Source organism: Solanum lycopersicum, chromosome 8 (genome assembly GCF_036512215.1).
Source record: "Solanum lycopersicum chromosome 8, SLM_r2.1".
Classification (NCBI taxonomy): domain Eukaryota; kingdom Viridiplantae; phylum Streptophyta; class Magnoliopsida; order Solanales; family Solanaceae; genus Solanum; species Solanum lycopersicum.
This window is the reverse complement of record NC_090807.1, coordinates 15,940,822-15,952,210: the sequence shown is the minus strand read 5'-3', so window position 1 is coordinate 15,952,210 and position 11,389 is coordinate 15,940,822. Positions and strand designations below refer to the sequence as shown.

At 32.5% G+C, this 11,389-nt stretch overlaps 1 protein-coding gene across 1 annotated transcript; it reads left to right on the top strand.

The window, feature by feature from the left end:
* Nucleotides 1-958: 958 nt before the first annotated feature.
* Nucleotides 959-4,035, top strand: TCP24 (TCP transcription factor 24). The gene is made up of 3 exons (NM_001246902.3): nt 959-1,229; nt 2,414-3,568; nt 3,762-4,035. Exons 2-3 carry the CDS (start codon nt 2,430-2,432, stop codon nt 3,790-3,792), a joined length of 1,170 nt encoding a protein of 389 aa, NP_001233831.2. The 5' UTR covers nt 959-1,229; nt 2,414-2,429; the 3' UTR covers nt 3,793-4,035.
* Nucleotides 4,036-11,389: the final 7,354 nt, after the last annotated feature.

The window sequence follows — 11,389 nt, the reverse complement described above, 5'->3', positions numbered from 1 at the left end:
TGTTTTTGTGAAAGCATTTCTCCGTCATTGGTAGTAGAAAAGAAGTTCAAGTATTTAAATAAAAAAATATTTTTACTTGTTAAAAGGATTGAAAAGAGGTTTCCTCACGCCGTTGCTTGCAAGCTTGACTTTGACTTGAAAAATTACCAATCAAGAGATTTATTTTTGGACAAATTTTTCTTTGATAATTTAATTATTAATTAAATTTGCCAAATATCCAATCCGAACCAGATCTGTGCGACCCAATTAAGTTTCTTCTATCAAATTTCATTTAAATATCTTGTCTGTTTTTTTAGACGATTGTTTTAAAAAGCTTGCAAACTTTTAGAAACCATACTTTCATGGCTCTAAATACATTTGATTCCTCCAAGTTTTCCATTCGAATTTTTTGAACTTTTGTAAATACATTTGATTCCTCAAAGTTTTCCTTTAGATTTTTTTGAACTTTATAAATACATTTGATTCCTCAAAGTTTTCCTTATAAATTTTTTGAACTTCAAAACTTCTTCTTCTATATATAGATGATCTTTTTGGGGGCAATTGTCCCTTCGTTTGCAATGAAACATTTAGAAGCAGACAACGTTAGAAACTTTTTTTGTTAAAAGTATATCACCAAATAGTACTAACAAGATATTTAATCAACTCCTACCCTCCTCTTGTATGTTAACAATAGTCATGCTTTGCCACTACCTTGTACTAATGCATATTAAGTGATGATATATTACTATCCTTTTGTACCTAAATTTTTTATTTTGTTATTCTTGCTGAGTGGGTAAAATACAATGGAAGGGATCATTATTAACTTTGTTTTGCAAACTAAAGATGAGTCATAATCGAAAAATTAAAGAGGGCAAGAAAATAGGAAAATATCTTGGCATGGCATTATTTTTAAAAAAAAAAAAAAGTGGAAAAGAGTAAAACGGCACTGTGTCTGTACTTACACGATAAGCCTGGTGATATGCTCGAATGGTCATGACCTTAGGGCTTTTATTCTACACTCTCTTTACCTTTAGGTACCAAAATATCTTCAAAAAGTAAGAAAGATTTTCCATTTTCACAAAAATTAAAGAATAAGTTGGAGGTTTGATCATGGGGACTTGTAGTTGCTTTTTTGGGTCTACTAATGAGGGTTGAAGAACATTTATCATATATTTAAATTTTTCTGGTTTGGATAGCAGATTATGGCTTTGGAGTTTTCAAAGTTGTAATATAAGGAAGCAGAGATTCGGGTAATATTCTTCTTCTTCTACTAGAGTTGCCCTTTTACACATTTTTGGTTTTTTGTAAATTATAGCTAATTTGTAGAATGTGTTGAAGATGCTACAACAATTCTTTATCTCTGAAAATTTGTTTTTTTTCTCCAATGTCATTTTAGCTAATTATTGAAGATATTTTGCTGATTTGAAGATAAAATAAAAGATTTTTATCCATAATTTGATTTTATGTGAAACAAGGAGCTGATCTACTCTTGAAGGAGTACAAAACTCTCAGATCCAACAGTTGTCTAGATTTCATGTTTTCTATTCAACAAACAAGTGGTAAATGAATATATTGTATTGTTGGGGTTGTATACAGACACAAACACCAAAACAACAACATTTAATCATCTATTTTATTAATGGAACTTAACTCCCACTGGAAATAGTTTATTTACTTTTTAATTAAATAAAATTGTCATTCCTTATTTTATTTCTTTTTTATTGTGTAGTTATCTTCTTTCTTTTTGAGAATAGCAATAACAAAAATTGTCATTCTTTAATTACACACAAAAAAGGCTCTCCACTCTATCTATCCTCCAAAGACTTCTCTTTTTCTTTTTCTTAGATTAGCTACCTATTTGTTTAGCTTTTACTCATAAACCTATCTGTCCAAAAGTTCATATCTAAAAGCTAGAGCATTTGATGCTTCTTCCTTTTTTTAAAAATAAATAAATAAATAAATTTGTGGACTTGTTGATTTTTTGTGGCTATGGTTTTGACTGTTTTTCTACAGTGTAACAGGGCTGTGATGCTGAGATGACACATGCCTTTGTTTTTGAAAGCACTGCAAAAAGAAGCCTTCTTTTCTCTCTACTTCTGACATTTGAACAAGCCCCCTCTGTAGTTGAATGTGATATATCAAACCTCAAAAAACAGTTTTTTTTTTTTTTACATGTGTGTACTCATATGGATTTATCATTATGAAAGTCTTAAGTAGTGTGTAATCATGATTAATGCAAAGGACATCTACAGTCCTCCAAGCCCAAGAAGGTACCCCCTACACCAGCTCATAGTTTTATCTACTTGTATTTTTTTGAACCCTAATTCAAGTCCCAAATCCACATAGAATTTTTTTTTGGGTAAAGTTATAAATTTTGAAAGTTGGGTGTTTTCTTGATTTTTGATTTATTTATTTTTTTGTTTGTTTGAGGAAGGTATGAAAGTTGTAGTATGGAGATGGAGGAGATTCGAACTGATGAGTGCAAGTTTCCAAGAATGAGCAACAAGGAAGATGAGCAGTACCAACAATATGATGTAGATGATGTAGGAGAAGTCAAAAAGAGTAGCGGACTTGGTGGGATTGTAAAGTTTTATGGTCGGCCTTCATCAAGAATAGTTAGAGTTTCTCGTGCATCTGGAGGGAAAGATAGGCATAGCAAAGTATTGACTTCAAAGGGGTTAAGAGATAGACGTGTTCGCCTTTCTGTCAATACTGCTATACAGTTCTATGATTTGCAAGACCGTCTCGGCTGTGATCAGCCCAGCAAGGCTGTCGAATGGCTGCTAAAAGCGGCCGCTCCTTCTATTGCTGAGCTTCCACCTCTTGAGGCATTTCCAGACACACTGCAGCTGAGTGATGAGAAAAAGTCAAGTGAGCAGGGTTTTGATTCAGCTGATGTGGAAATGGATGATGATCTTCATTATAATCAGCAGCAACAACCTTGTTGTAGCAATTCAGAGACTAGCAAGGGTTCTGGATTGTCACTTTCCAGATCTGATAGTCGGCTCAAGGCAAGGGAGCGAGCAAAGGAAAGGGCCACAGAGAAAGAAAAGGAAAAAGAAAACAAGTCTTGTATTGTTGGTCAACACCACCAAAACATGCACCCTGGCTCGTCTTTCACTGAGCTATTGACGGGTGGTATGAGCGATAACAACACGAGTCCTAATGGTGGGTCCATCCACCAAAATACAGCAAGGCAATGGTCTACAAATCCGTTGGAGTATTTTACATCAGGATTACTAGGCCCATCAGCTACTCGTGGAATAGACAACCAAATATATTTGGGAAATCCTCTACAGCCATTAAGACCAATGTTTAGTATTACGGGTGAGCATAGAGCGGAGCTGCAGAATTTCCCATTTGGTGGTGACAACCTAGTTCCGGGTGTTACCTCTAGTAATACTAGTACTAATTATAACGAGTACAATTTGAACTTCAGCATTTCTTCTTCATCATCATCTGGTTTCAATAGGGGGACCCTTCAGTCCAATTCTTCCTCCACTTTGCCTCATTACCAGAGGTTTTCTCCGACAGATGGATCATATCTTGGTTCAACAACTGAATATGATGCTCGTTTACATCTCTTCTATGGAAATGGCTATGAACATTCTGATCAGAAAGGAAAAGGAAAGAACTAAACTTCCATGGTAAATTTTCAATTCTTTAACTCACATTCTTTCTACTACATATAACCCAGTTTTTACCTTGTAAAAAAGACTCCATTTTAATTTTTGTTTAGATTTCTTGGTTTCATAAAAAGTTGGTATTAGTTAAAAGACAATTGGGGCATGTGTTAATTTGTTTTTTTTATGATAAGGTTGCACGGTTTCCTGGGAATAGGTTATCGGCTGAGTTGTCTGTTTGCTTGGTTTCCTTGTTGCTTAGCATGTTTGTAGCCATGGACAGGTGTTAATTAGCTGGGCTGAAAGGCCACTTTAACAATGGTGGTATGGGTCTATAACACTAGACTAGATAATACTCCTTTTTTAAATCCCTATTTAATTTGTGTTTGTCTTTTTACTTTAGTGGATAAACACCCAACACTTGTCACTTCAACGGCGCTCTTTCTCTTCCTAACTAGGGTTGGGTCTTCTCCTTTTTTTTAGCTAAGTCATATTAAATCTACCTTAACTTATATTGATTCATTAAATCTAACTCAATATTTTCAAAAAATTTACTACTCCGGCAGTTTAAAAAAAAATTAGTTTAACTTGGAACTAAGTTTAAGAAAAAAAAAAGATTTTTTAATCTTGTGATTCTAAATTAAAGTTGTGTCAAATGTATCAAAATGTCCTTTAATCTTGTTGTCTTAAACATGTCACGTGAAAAATTAAAATTAAAGTTTTGCCAAAATAGAAAATCCTTCCTTTTCCTATTTTATGGTGAAAAATACATTTTTAAAATTTTTGGTCAAATCTCACATTGTTTTAATTGAAAAGCAAAATGTAGGGTGTCAGCTAGCTACACATAACTTGTAAATTCAAACTTGTAAACATATAAAGAGTGTTTGGATTGACTTAGAATTTGTTTGAACCTATTTTTAAGTATATTTTTACTTTTTTCAAATGTTTGACAACTATAGAAATAATTTAAAATAAATCAAAAAAATGACTTTGAATAAGTTGAAAATTAATAGTATATCTCTCCCTACTTTTCATTGTAAGTTAATTAAGTTTGACTTTCTTATTTTTTACTTAAAAGAGACTTTTTTTAAGTCAATCCAAACAAACTCAGTAGTTTTCTAACTCATTTTGTTAATTACAAATTCATAGCCTTGAACGTGTAGGCCTTATATACTACCTTTTTTTTTTCTAATATCGAAATAGCACACTCCTTTAGGAATAACAAATAAACTGACAATTTTTCTGTATCATTATTTGAATATAATAAATTCAATATTTTAGAAATACAGTTAATAAATACCAAGGATAGAGTGAAAGTTATTTGATAAACTATCCGTTAATTTTCTTAGTTAAATCGATAATAGTGGATATAAATATATTTTGAATCAATAAGGATTTATATAGTACAGTATAGCAAACAACTAGAAATTGACCGAAAGAGCATGTAGTTAGATAAATTTATGGCAGCTCTTATGCAGAGAAAATTATAATATCTGGCTGGTAAGACAATAAGGATTGTTTTTTGTATTAACTCTAGAAGACTGCAAGAACTGTCTTTGTGTATTATACGAGTATTTGATTGCATTTGATATAGATGCAAAACAAAGATTATGATTCTTTCTGAAAAAAGGAAAGAAAATAAATATTACATACCAATAGACTTAAAGCTAAGTTATTCGGACTTTGATAAAATTTTGTTGTACCATGTCAGATTTTTTTAAAATTCACTATTTTTGAAGAATTTGATATGCAATTATCGATATTTTTGAAGAGTTAAAAGCAACCTACATTTAGAGAGTTAATACCTCAGATGGTCATTCAACTATGCACTTTTTTCTCAGAAAGTCACTCAATTTTTAATTTTCACTCAAAAGTCACTCAACTATGCATTTCTTTCTCAAAAAGTCACTCAACTTTAAATTTTAACTCAAAAGTCACTCAACTATCCACTCTTTCCTCAGAAAGTCACTCAATCTATTAAGTTATTTTTTAATTAAAATTTGTTGATATTAATTATTCATATAACAAACCAAAAATTTTAAAAAATAAATTAAACCATTTAGTGATCCACCCACCTAACCCGACCCATTTAAAAAATATGATATGACCCGTTTTATTTTCTCTTTAATCCTAAATTATTCCCTCTTTAAACCTTGAATTAGGATTAAAGACAAAATAAAATAGCTCATATCATATTTTTTAAATGGGTCGGGTTAGGTAAGTGGATCACTAAATGGTTTAATTTTATTTTAAAATTTTTGGTTTGTTCTATAAATAATTAATATCAACAAATTTTAATTAAAAATAATTTAATAGATTGAGTGACTTTCTGAGGCAAGAATGGATAGTTGAGCGACTTTCAGAGGAAAGAATGGATAGTTGAGTGACTTTTGAATTAAAATTTAAAGTTAAGTGACTTTCTGAGAAAAAAGTGCATAGATGAGTGCTTTTGATTAAAAGTTGAATGACTTTTTGAGAGAAGAGTGCATAGTTGAGTGACGATCTGAGGTATTAACACTAGATTTAGATGTGATATGATATTTATATAAGTTTCTTTTTGGGACAAAAGTGATATTTATACAAGTATATAAAAGCATGTCTTTATTAGAGGTAATATTGAAGTTAAAAGGAGTTTTTAGCCATAAAAAGATACTCTACTATTCTTAGTTGGAACAGTCTAAAGTACAATAAATGTGATATGAAATGAAATAAAGTATTACAACATCACAGCAAACATATGAAATAATTATTGTCAGACGGCATCAAAGTCTGGATTTTGGACATTACAGAGTAGAATATTGAATGCTTATTGGGTGAGATAGCTTAATTATTAGAGAGAAAAAAAAAGTAGGCAAGGTGTAATTCCAATAAATCATTTATAATGTATGCTTGACATAATTTTAAATGATAAAATATTTATTAATGAGGGAATGGAATATCTCAATATTTGTGTCTTTTGTTTATATAATTAAGGGAGCTTAATGGATAGGTAGGACTTCGGAGAGTAGATATAGCTGGTTGTTCATAAACAATGATCTAAGCTAATTAGAGAAATACTGTAATACTAATATAGTGACATGCAAGAATAATATGTGCACGGACATGAATTGGTTGATATTTGAAAAACATTCCTTAATGTTAAAGAATGCAACATTATTGATTTTTTAAATAAACATTTTGATACTTTTAGAATTTGATTTTAAAACTTTAAGTCCATATTTCAAGTTTGAAATAATGGATAAATTTGAAAGCAGATAGTTGTTTGCCTTTGCTCTTTCCTTGGATATCATTAAGTATGAGCATCTAGTGTCTATGGCTCGAGTCCAGCTATTGAAGTGTTTTAATATTTGGTCAGGTCCTTGTGATATAACTTGTTTCTTATTTGCTTAAACTTTTTGCTACAAGTGTTTGTATTGATGAAAAGTAGTTGGTATTTAATGAATTATGTGCCTAAGGTCATCTGAACATAGCCTGTTATAAAAATATAATTATTACTGTTGAGATAGGACCCGATATTACTTTTCTTTTTTCTGGGGGAAATCGGTAAATTAGGAACCCGTTACAGTATATGATAAATAAGGTTAAGGAAGGCATCGAACAAATAAATCTTGTTTCCATTCGTTTTGTGGGGCCAACTCAACATTTGATTGGTTAGTAATTACTTCGTCTCTATTTCTCATTTCGAATTCAAACACACCAACTCTAAACTGCAGGTGATTTAAGCTATGTTGCTTGATATTTTTATGAATAATCCTTAGATATTTGTTGTCCAAAACAATTCTTAGATATTTATGTGGTTGTTGTGCAAATCATTTCATTAGGCTAAAAGAAAAATTTAAAAATAAATGATTTTTAATCATAGTAAGATAACATTCTTTTTAGAACAGGACTAAAAAAGAAAGAATAGCATGTACAATGGACGGAGGGAGTACTAATTTGTCAACACATACTAGCTAGCATTTCCTACTAAATTGATATCCATGATCATGTCACATGAGTTGCTAATTATTGCACTATTTGGGATGTCTATCATGTTCTTAGTTCAAGTAAAGATTAAATGATTTGTTACTTAGGTCAGAGAGGTACGACCAATACGCTAGGCAAACTTAATCTGATATATTTAAGTGAAGAAAGATAGGACTGACTCATTATCCATCTTGTTTTAAACCGTGTGCTACTTGTTCTCGACATTTTCTTGGCTGCGAGTAAGATGCACATTCTCTGAGTTCAATTTAATCCATCCTGTTGGTTTGACTAATGGCTATGCTAAATAAAAATAAAATTTTATCCATATATATTTCTAGTGAAGTGTGCAGGTCAAAACCAATTTCTTGTGCATCATTGTTAAAATTCTATAGGACTTCCGAATCATCATTGTTACACATTCACTTTAGTTTCTCATAACCTGTTTTTACTGCTAACCAACCTTATAAGGCTTTAATTTGTCAACCATAATTGATTCAGGCAATTGAAGATGGAAGCAGCCTCTGCAGTCCCAAAGGAAGCAATGCTTTTCAGTGCAACAAGCTCATATATTACTATTATTGTGCTTCTTAATTCCTTATTCTATGTTTTCATTCTGAGTACTATCTGATTTCTATGGGAGAAATCCCTTTGTTTGCTTCTTCTGGCCCAACTTCAGTTGGCGCACAGGTACGAAACTCAGCAAGGTTGAGTGTGTTTTTGTGACATCTCATTTGTATTTAAGATTTGCCCTCATTTGAATTTTATGATTTTGCACTAACTATTGCTTGAGGAGGACATCATGTTTGATGGATTTTATCAACTTGAAATGCCCCGCATTTAGTTGTGACAAATTCAGATATTAAAGTTTAGGAGTTTCTATATCGGTTTCAAGGTAAACATACAATAATACATGTGGTAATAGTCAAGCACTTGTAGATGTAGTTTATTTTCAGCACATATATAGTCTAAGTAAAAGTTATTGGATGAAGACGGATGCAAGTTAGATAATAGCTAATGGATGATATTTCCTACTTGTTATAATACATGACTCTTGGGTTTTAGTTTGACAACTATACTCTTCAACTTTTAGTGTGTAAAAGTTGACACTTAAATTCATATAAAATTAAAAAAGTAGATGCATATTCATTAATGAAATAATAAACGTAGGATACAAAATTGTCATGTAGGATAATATGTTTATTTATTCAATTTTATATATATTTAAGTGTCTATTTAGGTACATTCAAAGTAAATGATTATAGTTATTAGTTGACGTCAAATTACTGGTCATGTTCATGTATTATATCTTCCTACTTTGTGTTGACTTTGTTATTGGACTTTTATAACGAAAGGATTCTAAATTAAACGCTATGTACAGTGTACATCACATATCGACATATCAAGAAATGTTTTATATGGTGTTGGAGCCTTAAGGAGTTAAAACAACTCAAAGAACCTCCAGCATACAACTTCAACAATGGTAAGCAACTCCTCTCTTATGTTGTTTGGATAAAAGTGTTACGGCTGAAAAAAAAGTTATTGATGTACTTGATAAATAAATGTTGTTAAACACTTTTTTTTAAAATGAAAATGTCTGAAATACCTTTGAAGTTGTTAATATTATAAAAACGGATTACTTTATGATTTTTATTACTAAAAAAATAAAATAAATTAATTTATATTTAGTTCAATGGAGAAGTGCCTAAAATGCCTCATCACCTATTTAATTTGGTACAAAACTATCCTCCATCCACCTTTGGGCCCCCAAATAACCCAGACGTTGACCTTTTTCATTCAAAAGTACCCAACGTCTAAAAGATCACCCTTGCGTCTAGCAGATCATACTCATTATGTTCATGGAGGGCAACAATATACCAAATCATATAGTATAAGGGCATTTTAGGCCATTTTCCGTTAAAATAATTTGAAATTACTTGATATATAAGCCCACATGATTGCCTTGATTTTAAATTTCATAGTAAATTTAAAAGAAAAAAAAAGGTCATCTACTCTCTACACCTCCACCCACCCCCCGACCCTTCACTTCCTATCTCTTCCATTTCTTTTTTCTATTTGGATATTTTATTATTATTTTTTCAATTTATGACCATCACGAGAGAAAAAAGAAGGAAGTAATGATACATTCATATAGAAATAATTGTCTTAATAAAGGATGACTTAATTAAGCAAATATGTATGAATACTATAATTTTCTTTTTGTGTACCCAAAACCTCAAAATAAAAGAATAAAAATAATTAGTTCTCTTATCTCCACCCTCATCCCACCATAACAATGATACAAATTAAAATAACATAAATGTGTGAGTTCGTTTTAAGTATGAGTCTCGGATATCCTAATTAAGAATAAGAGATTAAAAAATGAATAAAAGAGAAAATGAACAAGACATTTGAATTGTTGATAGATATATTTTTTTTAATAAAAATAATAAGTTTTCTTAGATGGACAATCAATCTGAGTATGAATTTTAGTTGGATCTCCATTAATGAATTGTGTTATGTTACGATAAATTGGGGATTGATTTAAAATAGGTCAATAAGAAGATATAATAAAATTAATTATTTTTTAAGTATTATTTTCAAGTGTATGTAGGCCTCGCGAAGAAGTTGTACAAGCGTCCATGCATGGTCCACTACATCCAGAAAAGAGTGGCCCGCTGAAACCATATATTGTGACTCAATTTGCAGTTGCGACCTCAACCCTCTTACGAAGCACTTAACCTTATCCTCCTTTATGGGAAAGATCATGATATCATGACAAGATAACTCATGAAATCTGGTTTCATACTCATATACCGTCATAAAGACCTGCTCCAACCTCAAGAACTTGTCGCGGAGTTTATCTTTGACACTCCATGGGATATCTAGGCAGAAAAGCCTTAGAAAACTTTGTCCACATCACTTGCGGGGACCCAACTACTTTGGTCTCCATAAAAGAGTGAACTACTGCCTCGGCCCTAACTGATAAGTTGTGACGTCGGCTCTCCTCGACTCCACCAACCCTAAATTTTGGATTTGCTCCTGGCAAATAGTAAGGAAGTCTTAGTCATCCTTGCTAACTACCCCCCAAAAAACTCAGCGGTGATAGTCTTAGAAATATACCGAGCATTTTTTGCTCCCTCAGTAGCATAACTTCGTCTAAAATATCCTACTGAACGACGACCATTGATGGCGGCTGCTGAACCTCTGGAGCCGCTGCTGTAGGCTGACCCTGCGGTACTGGAGATGACTTTGGAAATGGTGATGGGGCCTGCTGCTACTGAACTCCCGTAATATCCGCTAGAATCTATGTACCCATAACATAATGGTTGAGGGAAAAAGCTTGTGTAGGTGATGGTTGGGTTGGTCCTGGCCCGAACGACTGCAGAAGAATCTCTTCTAACTAAGGCTTCGCCTGTTGCTCCACAATCATCCCTCTCTCTCGGGCTGGCGCTGTACCCCGACCTCGACCTCTATGTTTATCTCTGTTGCGTGTGTGATCCATCCAACTATATAGTTAAACAAGTAAGATTTCATGAAACAGACAGGACAACAATGCATGAAAATTATGCAAAATAGAAAAAACTCCTTAAGGATATCATGTAGCCTCTCGAAGATAAGTCATAGATGTCTCTGCGCCGATCATTAGGAATGTACTAGGTGTTATACATCTACAAGTGAGACCAAGAATCATGGGCCTCTGATACCAACTTTCACGACATGATTTCTCGAGCCATGATGGAGCCTACCAACCCACCAAAAGGCTAGCCAAACCCAATCCCGGAACTTGAGAGCAATGAGACTGGGGGCAGGGAACTAAACTC